This window comes from Takifugu rubripes, chromosome 9, assembly GCF_901000725.2.
Source record: "Takifugu rubripes chromosome 9, fTakRub1.2, whole genome shotgun sequence".
NCBI lineage: Eukaryota > Metazoa > Chordata > Actinopteri > Tetraodontiformes > Tetraodontidae > Takifugu > Takifugu rubripes.
The window spans coordinates 9,499,242-9,516,910 of record NC_042293.1 but is presented as its reverse complement, the minus strand read 5'-3'; the positions used below and the strand labels follow the sequence as shown (position 1 = coordinate 9,516,910).

At 42.4% G+C, this 17,669-nt stretch overlaps 1 protein-coding gene across 4 annotated transcripts in view; it reads right to left on the bottom strand.

Moving 5' to 3' along the window:
* Positions 1-376: 376 nt before the first annotated feature.
* scaper (S-phase cyclin A-associated protein in the ER) overlaps positions 377-17,669 on the bottom strand; it is a 42,005-nt gene continuing 24,712 nt past the window's right edge. For all 4 annotated transcript variants that reach the window (XM_011607348.2, XM_029842385.1, XM_029842384.1 and 1 more), the window contains 8 exons: positions 12,780-12,903; positions 11,392-11,621; positions 9,652-9,807; positions 8,144-8,378; positions 6,848-6,997; positions 1,882-2,073; positions 1,277-1,325; positions 377-1,148 (listed from right to left, as the gene is read on the bottom strand). In XM_011607348.2, the coding sequence (XP_011605650.2) occupies positions 1,048-1,148; positions 1,277-1,325; positions 1,882-2,073; positions 6,848-6,997; positions 8,144-8,378; positions 9,652-9,807; positions 11,392-11,621; positions 12,780-12,903 (1,237 nt within the window). In that variant the 3' untranslated portion in view covers positions 377-1,047. The remainder of the gene's footprint in view (positions 1,149-1,276; positions 1,326-1,881; positions 2,074-6,847; positions 6,998-8,143; positions 8,379-9,651; positions 9,808-11,391; positions 11,622-12,779; positions 12,904-17,669) is intronic.

The window sequence follows — 17,669 nt, the reverse complement described above, 5'->3', positions numbered from 1 at the left end:
AGTCTGAAACTTCAAGATCCCGCCGAAGACGCGCTGATAGATACAGCAGGGTTTAAAAGTGCGCGACGGGGGTGGAGGGGGGGTATGTTTAACAGGGAAAATGTCTAGTTGGAATTAATATCTGTGGTTGTGCAGTGAAATACACTCAGGTGTAATTTTACAGACCCCTAAATAAAATTTTAATAAATGTAGAAGTCTTGATAAACAGCAAAAGATTAAAGTGCCTATTTCATGACCGATTTAACCTATTTTTGTCCAGGAAAATAAGCACATCATACTCTAATATTCCATATTTGCCAATAGTCACGGTTGACTAATTTGAAGATTTTGAAACAAACTTGTAATCTGTAGTTTAAAAAAAATAGATGGAGAAAGATAAAGGTTAAACAAATCTTTAATGGATGTCATGTCAATGTTTTACTGAGACTCAGTCATCGTTTTATTTCGTTAAGTAAATTGCACAATAAGCCCGAATCAGGGCCAGAAATAACTTCCACAAAAAAACAAGAAACATATTAGAGACACACTGAAGAATGTGGAAGCAATAAATCAGTATAAAATGCTGTGTAGACTATATAAACATAAACAGTAATATATTAAATTAAGAGTATAAACAAGACAATAAAATGTTACAAACTTGAAAAATATAACTATAATACAGTTATACAATCAAGACATGAAATTTAAAACTGGCAAAATGTAAACTAGAGATAACATTCGCGTGACAACAGATCAATAAATTAACAAATAATGCTGAAAATATTTGGCAAGTAAATTACAGTACAGGTTATTGGTTAACGTGTCAGTGTGTCACCTTTTTTCATTCACCAACAGAAACGGATACCTTGCTTAAATGTTTAATGGAACAACTGCGAGCATCGCTCGACAGTCACGATTTAAATCTTGTGCAAATATCTCATTTGACATCACTGATTTCAGCGGAATCGGAAAGACGCTGGAAAACCAGGACGCGGCTCCAGGATCCCGTTGCAGAAACTGAAACACAACGCTACAGCAAGTTTCTCTACTCTTCTGATGGTCACGTCATCACGAGTCCTCCTGCTTTTTGAGGAAAAACTTCAGCGCAGCGTCCCACTGATCTCTGGGAAAGCGGTTGGACAGCTCGCAGTAATCCAGCAGATGGGAAACTGGGCACAAACAGGGGAACCGAGTAATCCTGCAGTTTGACCGGCTCAAACACGCTCCAACAAAACAAACTGAACGTTCCTAGAACATCTACCTTTTAGGTTGGGATTAGGATTTAAAAGAGACGTACCTGCGTGCTTGGCCTTGTTGTCAGACTCTCTCTCATTGGCAGCGCAGTCCTGAAAATTAATAAGCCCCGTTAGCCGCTTTCACAGCAGGTACTAATGTCGTTGCGCGAACCCCAACTGAAGTATCACGTTGCCGATAGACGCTCGATAATTTATGAGTGAGACCGGCGCTAAAGATCCATCCAGATCAAATTGTTTCAGAGTGAGGAATGTTCTTGAGGTGAACTCAACAATGAGGGCGGCAGAGCGCGACGCCATGCATTATTGCTTTGTTTGAAAGAAATGACAATGGTCTGTCTCGCTTTGAATGGAAGCTAATCTGTGTCTAAACACTGGTGGTGGCAGAGTGGTGCAGGGCGGGCTGTCGGGAGGAAGATGAAGGAGAAGAGCTGTTTACTGGGAGTTGGACCAGTGGCAGGTAAATCCACTGTGAAGGAAGCCATTTATCTTTGTAAAAGCCTTCCTGTTAGAGATTCACTGGGGGCCAGAAGGACAGTTGCAGATGGAGATGTGGCAGGAAATTAATTGGTTTATTTAAAGCTGCAAAACCTCTTTAACATTTTAACCTTCCTGGGCTTTATTACTGTCTTAAAGTCCTGGTGTTTACCTGAATGAAGGAAGCCAGCAGCACGCAGCTCATCTCCTGCTGCAGGATCACCTTGTTGTGGTCGTTGTTGTAGCAGGCCGAGATGAGAGAGGGGAACAGCACTCTGATCAGGTGCGGGTGGCTGAAGTACTGGAAGGGCAGCTGACACAGTTTCTGCAGGACGCTGGGCTGGCGGCCAGACTGCACGATCACCTGAAACACACAGCCAGTGGGACCAGTCAGGCGGGCTAACGCTCAGTGGCCATTATGGTTGTAAATCACAGCCCGGAGCCCCTCCCAAATGTAAATCTGCCAGTAAAACAACACGCAAACAGCCATCAGGAGGAGGGACCCAAACTCCCACAACACAATAATGGGCTATAAAGCGCGATGGTGGGATGTTTTGTTGTTTTTTTATTGTAATAGCAGAGTCCCTGCAGTAGTGGTTAAAACCTCACTTGTGTTTAATCCTCTTGAAAGAGTGAAGCTCAGGTTGGGAGGGCATTCACAGTGCAACAGGAGTTTGAAGGGGAAGGGAGGTGGGGGAAAGGCTCCATCGCCTGTAAGACCACCCCTACTTCAAGAAATGAGCAATAGCATTAATGGTATTTGACATCCGGCTCTCCATCACAGCCCTTCAATCATGCTGTGTTGCATTTTGAAGGGACCCCTTTGGTAAAGGAAGGGTTCTACTTAGAGTCTGGTGAGTGCCACGATTCAGGAAGACCATCCACACCTCTGGGATCCACAAGGTCAGTGTGTTAAATTATCTGCAGGATCACAGGGGGCAACTCTGGGAGCACCAATGGAAACCAGAAGAGCGAGGTCCCAAAGTCACGGCGACAATAAATTCTGAAGATTTACAAGATTAGGAAAATGTGCTCGCTAATACTCTTCCACTGGCTTCTCCTTTGATAATGCACTCCAAGTTTGAGCAGCAGGATAAACAGAGTGATAATTCACGGCTTTTATCAGTTCAAGGTGAACCCTCTCAGAGCTGCCCTCTACAGCAGCGTTCAAAGGGACACAGAACAGTTCCATTTCCTGACAGAACTCCTTTAAAAAAACATTGGGACGGGTCAAACAATCTGAACTTTTCTATATTAGAAAGACCCGAAGAACGCCATCTTCCCCGGGTTTTTCTGAGCGCAGGATGGGACGAGTGTTCTTAAATCCATAACAGGTTGCAGTCAGCGAGCGTACCAGCTGAAGAACAAAATCCCCACTGTCTCACTGACTCAATAAGTGGTTTTTCAGGAAGGAATGCGGGAACCATTGGACAAATTCAACCATTGAAAAAAAAAAAGGAAAAGGGAAGCTCTGGTTGTTTTCAAAACTAGACCTGCCCCCCCCCCCCCCCCCCCCCCCATGCCTATAGTTTTAGCGTTTTCAACCTACTTTCCAGAAAATAAGCAATCAGTTTCATCTTCTATTGCAACAGAGGACGTTCAATTTTTTTTAGCTGTCTTTATTAGAAAGTCTGAATTATGATTCACAAGGTTTTTTTTTTGGTTTTTTTTTAAAATCCCAACATTTATGTTTTTGGTTCGGCCATAATTTAACACTGAAGCGAGTGTTGGGTTTTTAAGCTGGGGCTCTACGAAGATCCAACCACAAATCATGCTACGATCTCATAATCCTCCACCGCGCACAGTTCCATCTTCAGCTGCCTAAACAAATTGTCTGCCCTTCAAGTGCCTGATGCAAAAAGACATAAAACACAACTTGGTAGCAGTGAGGGTCTGGAGGTACCAAAGGAGCCCCTGCCAGGTGATGAGCAATGGTTGAGACCGTGCCATCGCATTTCTTCTCACTGCTCATCTGAAGCATCGCCGACTTGAAGCCCTGACATCATAAAACTAACATTGAGCACGTGAACGTGCGCGTCTGGACCATGTAAAGCATAGACCCTGTAAAAACTCAAGTGCCTCCGCCTGCTCTGTTCTTTCTTACGTTCAGAAGTCTGGCATTTTCACACAGCGCCAAGTTTTATGACGCCTTCATTACATAACTTCCTCATTGTCAACGATGACAACAAAGAGAGTGTAAAGTTAATGTTCTGAAACACAAACAAATTCCGGGAAAACCCCAGTTTCAGAAACCACGATGAATACAGAAAAGGGAAGGAAAGAGAAAGAGCTGCTCATTACCCAGTAAAGCAGTCAATATGTTGCAGATACTCAGTAGTTACAAGTTTAATGTCAAATGGAGAATTGAATCAGTGAAGGGATCATTTGCTGTAGCGTCTAGACAGACCAAACACCTCAGGAGGAACCCGTGTCCACACAGGGTCATATATCTGACACTTGCATCCACAAAATAAACCAGATCCACTGGAGAGGAACTGTGTCGCTGATAAGCCAAGCAGACAAGACAAAGCAGAATGTGCCGTTTAGTGCTTCTTTATGATGCCTCATTGAGATGAGTGCAGGATATGGTGTAAACTGCTTTTGGACTATTGCATGCTGGCAACACAGACATTGACATAGATACTCCAACTTGACTTTTAATGCAGCTGTTGTCAGCCATTTTAACCTGTTTACACAATAAAGCTTAATAACTGTATTTGCCTCTGTGAGCTGCACCTAATCGTCCCATCCTAGATCTTACTGGCTGATAATTCTTTAACTGTGTTACAGACAAATGGAAACTACTCGCTGAAAGGTCTGCAGGGATAAAAATGTCCTCAGCTTCACTTAAAAGTCAGTTGGGCCCTCTCCAACCTTGAAGCGGAGTGTAAATCATCGACTGAGCTAACAATAAGGCTCTCTCCTGCCAGTCAGTGGAGAGATTCAGTCTGTTTCTCTGCCTCTGTTTACTCTGCTGGGTGATACAGAGTGCGCATTCCCTGTTGTTGGCTCCCTGCGGTCTGCACGGGCTGCACTTACCCCACAGGCAACGAGGACTTCGTTGTCTTGGCAGTAATGGACTGCCAAAGGCAGCGTTTCAACATCAGGTTAACAGGAATAACAGGCCTAAATCATGGCCTGGGCCTGCAGGGGAAGAGGAAACGCCCTCTCGGAGAATGGGAAGAAGAGGAATGACCCCGCAGATAAGCTTTGAGATCTGGAGATTTGTGTGTTCAGTGTAAGAAATGAGCTACGGCCTTAGATGCTACTGTGGTAAAACGCAATTCGGAAAACAGGTAATTTAGGTCAGCCCTGTAGAGAAAGACAACCCTGTTCAATTTCCAGAAAAATATACAACCTACAATTAGGCTCCCTCTTGTGTGTAGAGGTTTGCGTGTGTGTGTGTGTGGCCATGTTTCACGTAGAAAGTTTTCTTAAGATTTCCACACTCTTAAATTGCGTGTGCCTCTGAACAAAGCCGGCAGGAATCAGGTGGGTTAACATGTCAACAGTTCACAATTATAGTCCTGGCAGTTCAAAGATTCAGCAGCTCATCGCTGCGGATGATTCACGTGTGAATCACTGTATTCATGCGTGGGGAGATTATTGGCACGTATCTGTCTGGGTGAAAAGGAAATGCAGTTGTTTTTTACGAAAGAAGGGTCATTTGCTGTTCGTCTTTGTTTCTTTGATAAAAAGGCCTCCCTGGGGCCCCCGAGAGACAACTGAACATATGGTGATGCGGCTGGTGGTGTAAAGGCACACTTAAAAAACCCCACACAAGTCTACATATGTCACTCTCTCAGATGCCTTTTTTGTGACAAGATAAATTATTCATGAGTCACCTAGCAGAGGGAATAAACAACTACATACAGAACCGCTTTAAAATTGGGCTTTTATGAGGAGCTTTACATCTACGGCATGCGTATAAACAAAATCTGCTGTGTTGAGAGTACAACTAGCAGCCTCTATGACGGGACAGACCTCAGGTCAGGCCTCCTTTGTGTTCTGCCAGTGCTTACATTAACTTGAGAAAAGCTCAAGCTGTTGTAAATATTCTCTTTAAAGCCATCCGTCTTGGTACACGACAAGATGAACACATTCCAGGAAGTGGAGCTGATAAAGCTCTGCCTCTAGATTATGGCATATTGGGGGTTTCTGAGCAAGAACCTAAGCTTGATAATACTGCTGCTATTTAAATTCTCAATCTGAAAGAAAGATAAAATGATATCCGAGTTTCATTTATACATCTTCCCTCACAAGGGGCAGGAGCAACTGTTTCTGGATCAAATTAGTATCACACAAAAAGGATTCACCCGCCACCAAAACAGTCAAGCATGGCCGCTCTGTCGTACAAAGACGAATCATCTGTCACATGCTTAATTTAATCCTCAGATCTCATTTGATTATTCAATCTAAGATGCTAATTAGATCTACAATGATCAAAAAAATGCTAATTCTGTACATCAGAATAATTAAATGACACAGGAAGTGAGGGGACAATACATTCAAAATTAGTAATCAGTCTGCAAATTGTGATGGGGTGGGGGTTGGGCGGGGTGACGATGCAGACATAACATATCAGAGTCTGAAACTGAAGCTGAGTATTTGGGCCAGGCTTAGTACAATCAAAGCCCAGCCAACTGTAGCATGGCTAATCAGAGGCTCGATAGACGGGCCATGCATGACAGCCAATTACACAGCAGCCAGGTCTGCTCCATCGCATCATGCTTGCTAAGTAGTGTGGCTGTAACACCAACACGCCGCTGCGCTTTAACGGGAGGGAACAATAACTCACTCTGGGAGACAATAGACAGCATACAAATCCCAAAAGCAAAAAAGGTGCCAAGGCATGAATCTTTAAACAGGTGCTTTTTGTTACATTTACAAAAATGACACCCTTTTCTGACAAATAATACATGACCTCAACAATGGGAACACGATACAACCGCGCTCTACTTCCTCTACTCCAAATATTACATGGAACATATGCTGCAATTACTTAACAATTTTAGCAAGTTTAGTACAAAAGGCAAAACGACTGTTGTTTAAAAGGTGTATGCTAAAATTTGAAAAAAAACCAAAACATTTTGATTGAACTACTTTTGTGCGGTCGCTGTGAACTTAAGCTGCTTTACCTGGTTGTCAGGGTTGTTCACGGTAAAATATCCCACACAGATGATGACTTCATGCAGCACCTCTTCAGAGGAATGCTGGGAGCAGTACCAGAGCAGCGAGCTGATAATATGTCGGAACGCTAGGGACAGGCCCTCAGCTCCTAGAACAGACTGAAGGATCATACAAGTTAGTGCCTTTTGTAGTCAATTGAACATAATTTACATGTTTATTTTAGTCATTATAAATAACTCCATGCTATTAAAAATGTAAGTAATTAAAGATAATATGTTGGGACCATAAACAGTGGTAGAATATAAGCAACTCAAGTGAGGTCCCACCATAAAACACCTCCATCTAGCTCAGAAATGGGACGTCAGGAGGAACTCACTGACAGTATTTATTAAACAAGTCAGAGTGAGTGAGCACCATTAGATCCTCACTATCCCAGAATATTAGGAGCGTCCTCACAGAAATATCCATAGATGGAACACCTGAGGGGCTGTTTAGGCCCCACATCTGATTACAACCCACAGGACAGAATAATGAAAAATATTTAAAAAGCTTACAAGAAAATAAAAGGTCTATGTGAGGGGTTCCCCCCAGAAATGTATATAGAGGGGTAAAAATTCAGAAATGCAAAAATTGGCTGTAAATCATATTTATAATTTTAAAAAGTCTGATTAATCACAACTCTGATTCAATTTAATTCAGCAGCAGTTCAGTGCATTAGCTGTGATCATTCACAACACACATTAGTTGCTCCTGAGAGGTAATGTAAAACACAAGGTGATTTAAAAAAGGGTGCATTATTTAAAATGTTCATAAAACTCTGGTAGTATATTCCAGCTGGTTTGAGTTGTGTGCACGGGTCACTGAAAGGAAGGAGCTGCAAAGAGTTGATTAAAAAAAATAAAAAAATAAAAGCCATCTCCCTGTTGTGAGTCATGTTCGGCTCTACATATAGTGCTAATAACTTGTAATCCGTTTTGCTGACCCACTGGGTTCTAGTCAGTTACAACAACTGACCCGGGGTCAAAGGACTCCTGTGTTTATGTCCAAAGGTCACATTTGTCCAGAAGAGTAAGGCTTCTTCTAATTGCTCTTAACAAAGACACTAGCATGAATCTGATCCTGTAAACTCATTTATTAAATTAGGGAAAGAGACCAATTAGAGAGTCCATCAATCCATGATTAACTGATCACATGTACAATTAAATCATACAGATCACATTCTGCTATACACAGATTTAGGATTGAAAAGATGCAAACTCTTATAGTTATAAGATATAAGAATGTTCTAAATGTATTCTGATTACCTGGAAGGCCGAGAGGTCGAGCAGGGCAAAACTGTTGAGGAAACGAATCCCCTGCAAAGCCACCTGAATGACTCCAGGGTCATAGAGTTCTTGTCTTGGGGAAGCCATCTCTGGCACGAAACCATGCAGGAGGATACAGTAGAGGGTATGCACGACTCCCACCAGATCTGTGGACTGCAGCAGGGCTGACAGTCCGGTCGGGTCCTGGTGTTTATTGTCAAATATGCTTGGAGCACTGCAGAGGAGGAAGGAGAAGACACGCAGGTTCATGCACTTGGGTAAAGTGTTTTCAACTAGTGTTCTTTAACTTTACAATTTTTTGCCAGCCAGTTTGGAGTCCATCTTTGCAGTGGGTCCTTTGACATTCCAGACTGTCTCCTCCACTCCCTTTCAAGCTATTGTGCGCATAGTCGTCATATGATGCGATGCTCAAAGCAGTCGCGCACAACTTGGCAGATCGGACTGAACCGCCTGACAAGGTGTTGAGTACTCGGACAGACTTAACCAAAGCCTGCCACAGCAGATTCAAAGTGAACTGTTTGCTTGGATCCAGGGAGATTCCACCCTGCTGGTTCAGGGTATTAGTAGGTCTAACTTTAACAGCATCACCAGGCAGTGTTGCTAGTCAACCAACCTGTAACACTTTAATTTGCTGTATTACTAAAGCTCGGGCCTTGAAGCATTTGGAGACTGCAAACATGTCAACATTAAAGATACAGCCACATCGGTGCCAGCCACGATTCCTAACAACGCAAAAAAGGGTGTGTGTGACCCCTGGATGGAACCTGCAGTGCATGTCAATACTTGTTGTTAACCCACAGGGCTTGTGTAAAATACACCGCCATGCAAGAACAACTTCCTAATGCCCTTTTAATCTCTTAACACAGCAATTGGTATGGCCAAAATATTTTACAAGCCAATTAAAATACAGCCCACAGACAATCTTGGTCTAAAAAAGATCCATCTGTGGCAGTAATGGGCTAAAATAGCCTTATTAAATATTTTCAATCAAGTGTCTACATTATTGGTATAAAAAGCAGCCTCTCTTTTTACTGCTTCACAATAAGTCCTAACAAATTCATGATAATTAATCAAGCCTATTCCATTTCAAAGCCGTTTTAATTAATAAAGCTTATTCCATTTCAAAGCCAACTGAAATGATATCAAAGTATGCCGAAGTCTGTCATCACAGCAGGCACCCAGGAATTGTCTTACTGTTGTCCCTCAGTGTGCCTCTGCCTCCATCAGCGGCGCCAATGAACCTCGCTCAGTGGAGGTCACTGTAGCACACGTGGGTGGGCTGCCCCTCTGCTGGAGGCTAAGGTTTATGGTGAGTGACACAGCGCTGGGTCAAGTAGATGCCTATCTCTTTTAGCAGTAACAACAGCTTAGCCTACTGGCTGGAGGAAACGACCTGTTGGCTGGTGGGAAGCAATCTCAATTCTTTGAGATTTGTGCATGCATATAACAGAGATACTAAATGTAAGCAGCGTTCAAATAATGCTCACCGTCCGGTTACTACATAGCACAGCTTGCACATGCTGTGGAGCAGGGCTGAGGCTTGCTGGAGGAAAGCAGACATCTTGGGGTGTTCGTCCACAGGGCCTTGGACCGATAAGAAACACCCGTACAGCTTGTCAATCAAACCCATGTTTACGACATAGCTGAAAGAAATAAGAAAGGTGGAGAAACAAGCAGTGTTTAGTTGTTACATGACTTCATGTAATTCGCTACGGGACACGTCTGTTAAAAGATCATCTAACTCACACAAACAAAGACGATTACTGTGCATACTTTCACAGCACTGCAGCTGAAAGCAGATACCTCACCTAAGCCCTCCACCCCCTATTACTGTGATATCTCCAATTTGTCTTGGCCAATGACAGGTCTCATGATCATGTTCCCTGTACTCTTTCAGCTACAAATCACTGCTAATAGTGTCATTACAGGGCTGTTGTGCCAGCCCAGCTCTGGGCCTTTGACAGTGTGTTGACCTGGGGCTGTCTTCTCACCACTCCAGTCAGCCTGGACCTGGGGGCAGACTCAGCAACCAAAAGCTTAAAAAAAAACCACAACAGAGAGTTGCAACTGCCAATCACAGACTTCTCATAGCCAATATGCTCAAGGTGAACCCACGTTCCCTCTGCTTTTTTGTTGGAACCATCACTCACTGAGGTCCTCTCAAGACAGGTGATTATCACCATTTCAACCTCCACAACAGGTCAGATGACACTTGAACCAGGTCCCATTGTTTTGACTTGATCCTCTTTCATAGCATTGAAAAGAGCTTTCTTCACACTGACTCCTTGCTTAATGCCTGCTATCTTTGTCAACCTGCCTGGTGGTCAAACTTGCTAGCCTCTAAAAGTATTTATGTCAAAATTGGAAAAACATAAGTAGAATTGACCAATATATAAAAAAAACAAAACCAAACAGGTATTTACATTGGTATAGGACACATATAGCTGATGCATCCCTAGCAATAAAATCAAAAATGAAATGAGAGGAAAGGAAAGGAAAGGAAATGGGTCATTTCTCTCTGTGACATATAGGTGAGTATAATCGGAAAGCAATGCAAATGTTAACAGTGTTTGATCTTTTGTCCTCCCTCACCAGCGTATACATTATACAAGGCAGTTGAGGTAAATCTTGTACATGGGATTACCAGCCTGACGACACCATTTTTCTCAGGCCCTCCTCTGTCTCCAGGGTTACGACTGGGTCAGTGGATGAGAGTGGTGGGCCAGTACAGCTGCTCCCTCCAGATGAATCATGACTTGTGGGAGGGATGTTGGAAAAACTGCACTCTTCCTCACAGCTTCATCAGACTGGGCCTGCCTTTCTTCATAGTCCACATTTCTCTAACACAACCTGACTCCTACAGCCCAGACCCCATAGCTAGCTCCAGCACAGGCCTTTCAAAGCTTTGGAAATGCTCTATGTTTATGCTTTGAAACTGATTTGACTTGAAATGTGTGGAAAAAAATATAAGTTGGAGGGAGGCCAAAATACACCCTCATTCTCACACTACTCCCATTCTAACAAGACACCAGTTGGATCAGTTCCAAGAGATCTAACATTCTGTTGGCTTGTTCTACATACGGAACACTGCTGAGGAAATCAGAGGTTCACAACCCGCTGAAAAGGAATAAAAGAGGGATGCCGCAAAGCAGGTAAAAAGGCCATAACATGAGAAAAGCGTTTATATAGGAGAAGAAACAGTAGAGACGGTGTTGTACAAATAATACCTGATCAAGTCTTGTACACGGGAGTTAAACGACTCTGCAACTTGGCTCTTCACTTTGACATCCGGGGAGGTTATCCGTGCCTTGTTGCTGTGTCCAGACTCAGAAATGTGTGGCCACAGGGATTCCAGGATAGTGGCCACAGTCTGCAGCAGGCAGGTTGTCAAACTCTCAAAGACTTGTTTGTTCACACTGCGCCCATAGATGGACTTGTCCTCATCAGGAACATAAAGCTGCAAAATAAGAAAGATATACAGAAGGTAGCCCACTGATTTCATTTACCTTGTTATCAAGAGGTTACATTACAGATTATTACAGATATATTTCTACACAGACGTGGGGAAAAGACCCAAGGAAAGAACCCAAAATTTGGGTAAAGGGTCTAATGCCAACGTTTTTATTTAAAAGGAATACTGCTCAATGCAAACGTTTGAAGTTAAGAAACCCATCAGCAAAAACTGTTTTTCCTTTATAGCCACTCTGACTTCATGAACATATAAAGCATTATTCAAGCTTGCAAATGACACATTTTTTCCCAGCACAGATGACAGCATTGGTAAATCCATCAACATTTTCTCAAAATCTAATTAAAAGACTGCCTGCTCATATGGTAGTGGAATCCCCACAGCCTCATGAACTACACGAATACCACTCACTTAAACTTAACACACTGAAACCAACTAAAACTCAATTTTGGGTAGTAAATAAAACCCCACAACTTAAAATATATTTCAGTGTATGGATAACATCTAAACCATTTTTTCCCCCTAAATGAACATGCAGCACATGGGGAAGAGTTAGTTTGTCTCCTGCAGTACTGCTGGATATGTCAGTCAGCAGAGCAGCTGCTGGGATATGTTTTATATAAACTGAAGCGTACAGGCTAACCTCTCCCAGTGTGCCCTAAGGAAATATGACTGCTTTAGATTGGAACTCAGCACTGGAGGAGCCCCAGTAGAGTTCATGCATGTACCACAATTCTGTGCCTGCACCTTGTCCTGTCTGTGTTGCGAGTACAGGCGGCCCCAGTGAGCTGCCACTGTTAGATGTTTGGAGTAGGCTGATGTTTACAGTCCTCCTTACGGAGTGCTGAAGGATATAGGCTGACATGTCACCGCGGTGCAGGCTGCCTATGCTCTCACGTTCCCTTAGCGAGGAGATACTATAACTGCAAAAAGGCTGGGCAATGGTTTGTGAACTGCTGGTTTGTATCTTAACACTGTGGCAGGAACTGACACCAAAAAAAGGTCAAGGACTTTTCATTGGCCGCATCGTCAAATGGCCACGGTTTATTGCAAAGAAAATATAGAATATTTTTATGTGGATACAACAGAATTTCCAAGGAACCTTTAAAAAAAACAAACACATATTTGTTCAACGCAAAGACTTACTGTTAGTTGATGCAGAAGTACGTCCATGAGGAGTGCAATCTTGTTGCTCAACAGCACGTAGGAGCTGTTAATGGGACAGCAGCAACAGGCCAGGTAGTACGTATTTACAGCAGCAGAAAGAGACCTAAGGCAAAAAGAAGAGAAATAGTATTACTCACAGGTTTAATGAATAAAACGTAAAAAAAAAAAAAAACTACTATCCTTGACGCAAAACATTAGTCCAACACTGTAAACATCTTGGTCTGGGTGCTGGCAGGCTTACTGTAGTCATCAGGAAACCAAACACACTCTTCTGTATTTGTGGTTCCTTAAGGGTGTAGTTTGTCTTCACATGTCAAAAGCATATCTCACTGACAGCATGAGTAAAGAAGGCAATTCGAGGAATAAAGCCCTCATATCAGCTACTTATGTGGAGACTCCCCTTCCTACGGTCACCTTCAGAGGCAACGGGGATGATTTCAGTCCCATCTTGGCTGAGTTTGTGCAGTGTTTCCTCTGCTGAGATAAAATGATTCCCTCTCAGAGGCTCCTTACAACAGCCACGCAGCCCCAGGCAGCGGCCGGTGCCGAGCCAGTCGGCATGCCTCTGTACTACGTCTGCTGTAAAACAAGCCCCCGAGAAGATTAATGCCTCAGATAACTGACTGATCATTCTGCTGTGACTGTTACTCCCCCTCGCCCCCGTTTCATCAGTTAATATTTCCTGACAACTGTATATTTTAGCCATTGGTGCGATGGCATGTCCTATCTGCTCGATGGAAGGATGGAATCTGTCTCTCTGGTGCCTAAAGTAGGCCGTGTTTATTTCTACCGGTAAACATTTTGATATCTACCAAACCTTCACATCTGCTGTGAGTTTTCAGTGAAACCACGCTGGCATGGTAAAGGAAAATAGATTAGGCTGTGGCAGGTCCGAGTTTGTCAAAAACTTCCTCTTATTTTCAGAGCGGTCACATGGCATGTAGTGAAAATATGTAAGAAATTGTGTGGTGTCCAAAAGTGACATCAAGTTTCAATACTACTTATGTGGTGGAAGAAGTGACTCTGCCTGATACTCCAAATACAGAAATAAAACTCTGACTTGTGGAATGAGGATCCATGAGGATGATTCTATTTAATGCAGACAAATGTGAAATTTGATCCAAGCAACAAAAATTGCTCAGCTATGCTGAGTGGAATTCCACACCGCTTCTGTGATTGCATTTGGATTAGATTCCTTGTATATAAGACCATAAAAAGAAATTATGTATTTAAAGTCTCGACTACTTAACCGTTGAACGAAATCATGTGCAATGGCGCAGATATCGTATGACCCATGGAGATAAAGTGGAAAGACTGGACTGATTGAATTACTGTTAAACAACAGTTACAAGGGAGACAGATAGAGTTTATCTTAGTCAATAGGAGCATTCAGGTGAGACACAAAAAGGCCGGCAACGGATGTCTTCTGCCAGACAACAGCATGAATTGAACCCTGTGTGGAGCAGAAATATCCACCAGGGTCAAGAGTCACAAAAGTATAATTATACACAAAGTTCCAGCAAATCGTTCATTCTGACAGTGTTGATTCCCTGCAATGAAACCAGTAGTATGTTTTTGCTTCTCTTCTGTCATATCTGGCTGCCATGCCCTTCCAAATGACTCCACCAGCAGTTCATGTAATGAGCATTTGCACTGCTAATCAGGCTTGCCTTTAGTCATCTCTGCACAAATAAGGTGGGTGTGGAAGGCATGTCTGAGTTATGGCCTTACATCAGCTAGTACAATGAAGCATCACAGTGGACTGTCTTTGGTTTCCTACTGCCTAATTGAGCTCGATGAGAATGACACCTGATAGCACACCATCTCTGGGAAACTCACTATCTCAATGCCCCTCGATGGCAGCATCAGAGAAAGATGTTTGGAGCCAATTTAGTAAAGTTCTGCACTCCCCTGTATCGCGTTGCTTAAAAACTTGGCCTGTAATCTGTGCAGATTTAAACGCAGGGGAAATATCTTCACAACAAAGGGAATCATGGTCCATCTTAGATGTTCACAGTTGGCCGTAGTTACATCTATCAACACATTGCCAGCGGACTGACATTCCTAAATCAGCCTGGCCTTGAATCAAAAACAGTAAACTGTTGGAGAGTTCTTAAACATGGATCTCTGAGCAATAATGGTAAACATGCAAAAGAAAAGCAATTTAATCTCCACACCTACATTAAAACAGATTAACCGCAAAAGTCAGTGAGTGACATTTTACCTGTTAAGGAATCAGACTGAGCAATAATGTCAAGAATTAGAGGGATGAAGTGCACCTGATCCTGTCTTGACCCACAACGGGTCTTTTGGGGCTGCCTGGGTGGCCCACGGTCCTATTTACAATAGGATAGAGACTAAAAGGGAACCAGAGTAACACTAGCTGTCCAGTGGCTGATGAAAAAAAGGCAGAAATAGGTGAAGACTAACTTGTTATTAAACTATAAATTAAGTTTGAAAAGGCTAATATTATTCTCAACACTAAAACACGGACAAGAATTCATGAGGAAATGTAATGCAGAATATGGATGGCTTCATTTCTTTTATTATAATAAATAACTATCTGACAGAAAGCATGTAAAGAGTTCTTTATGCTTTTTGTCACTGCCTGGTGTTATCAGCCCCAAGATCTGTGCTGTTCAACCCCAGTCTCACATTTCTCACCCTCTCTGTGTGTTTCCTATGTGTGTAGTCAAGCCTGACCGGTGTAACGCTGCAGAAATCTGACCAACTTCCAGATCAGGTTAAGTCCTAGCCTCTTAAACAGGGTAAATTTGTGTTCAGGGGAAGAAAAAGAATCCTAAGCCAAAATAAAAGGTGAAGAGCAAATCCATTTCCTTGTGCTGTTAAACAATCCCTTCATTCACTGCTATCTAAATGACATTTAATTCGATTCTGCTGTTGATCTTCTGATACTCTGAGTACTTCCAAGACATCTACTCTGCCTGTTGTGCCGGTCTGGCCAGGTATGAAGGGGGGAGAAATCTGATGAGCCGTCACACGCCATCGTGCAGACACACACACACGAATGGCAGAAAACTTCCTGAAATAAAACCACAGACAGCAGGTCTGCTTTCACAGGATACACCAGGTCATGTGAGACAGAGGTGGAAATACAAATTGGGCTAACAAGCCCTGTTCAAAGGCTCCCAAATCCTTCTGTGGAGGTCACAAGATTGCCTTACTAAAGGTTTGCTTTGCTTTTAAAAGCAGGTAAAACTGTCAATGTACAGGAAATACATTTCATTGTCCCAAATCCCAGAAAAAGACACTGTTCTTTTTGACACTGTTTATGAAGGATTATGAAGGATTGTCCACTATGGAATATGATAAGATATACTGATAAAATATGCCCAATAAAGACAAGACAATGGACCAAGATTAAGGATTTGGGAGGCTCTGTGCGTTGTGAATTCTCTCGTGCTCGAGGTAATGGGTAATGACATTGGCTGCACACACCCTGATCTAGACATGTCAGTGACCACAGGGTTACACCAGGAATATTAGTGAAGCCTCGTAAGGGAATTAGCTCATTAATGTAATGGTAACGATATGGAATCAGACTCCCTCGGGAGAGATATGCCAGGACCATCTCCACAGCTGCCTTTTTTGTAAGTCACTCTGCTTATCGAGTAGGAGGAGCCGATCAATACGGTAGCAGCACTGTAAACAGATAATGTAGCACACTCCAGGTTTAGTGTCTGTATAGCAGCCCATTAGACCACCCAGCCATTCAGATGATGGACAGTGATAAGTAGACAGTTGAGGATGCATCCCTGTGTTGCATCTCATCACAAGCTAGATCAGCACAATTTATAAATTGACTTTCGCTGATTGTTTTTTTTGTTTATAAGAAAAACAACCATTATAATGGCGTTTAAGTAAAGGTTTTGTAGAACGTTTTTCACCCCTCTATCCAGTCGATATTAGTTAAACAATTTCATGAGATACGGACTAGGTCCATTAAGGCTTTGCAAACCAAGGCACAAAGGCTTTTGCAGCAGTATTATGAAAGTCAACACAAATTCCAGGAGTTCTGTTTTTTCCAGGCTGAATTTGTCCTCTGAAAATAATAATTGACTCAAGTATGAAACAAAAAATATATATATAATAAAAAGGCCGTTTTAAATTTTCATCTTGGCCGGTTTTATGCCAAGAATAGGACTGACAGCCAAGTGATGATCAAGCTTGATTGTAAATAAGCTACTATAAAAGCTATTAAAATTTAGACATTAAACCATGTGCAACTAGTACTGTGTCCAAGCTAGTTTTCTATGTCAACTGGACTGGGTTTCTTCTCTTGAAGACATTTCGCCTTCTATCCAGAAGGCTTCTTCAGTTCAGAACTGACCCAGTCCAGTTGACATAGAAAACTACCTTGGACCTTGGATACAATGACCTGGATGATTGAGAATCTACACAGACAACTAGTACTGTGGTTTATTTCATCTGCCCATAAACTTGTGTAGTCATGCGCAAGGGCTTTATAAGACTAAAGTAAAGCTTATTTAGGACTATTCTCTACTACGGTAATTACCCTTACTCACCACAGATAAGTTAGACTGGGCCAAAACGCTTTAATCACTTATGTTTTCCTCAACAGAGCATGCACAGAGAAGAAAAGCTTAATATGCATACTTAATCTAAAACACTGTCTAAGTCCAGAACACTGGAGCAGGTTTCTATATCCAGAAATTAGTGGAAGAAGACAATCTTGCCATTTAAGATAATAGCATTTCTTACAATTCAGAAGTCTGCATGAAATTCCCACAGATTATAATGATTGAGGAAGAGACTCCCCCCAAAAAATCAATATACACGCAATGCCCTTTAAAAGCCTAATAAATATAAGAAGCTTTTGTCCATTAG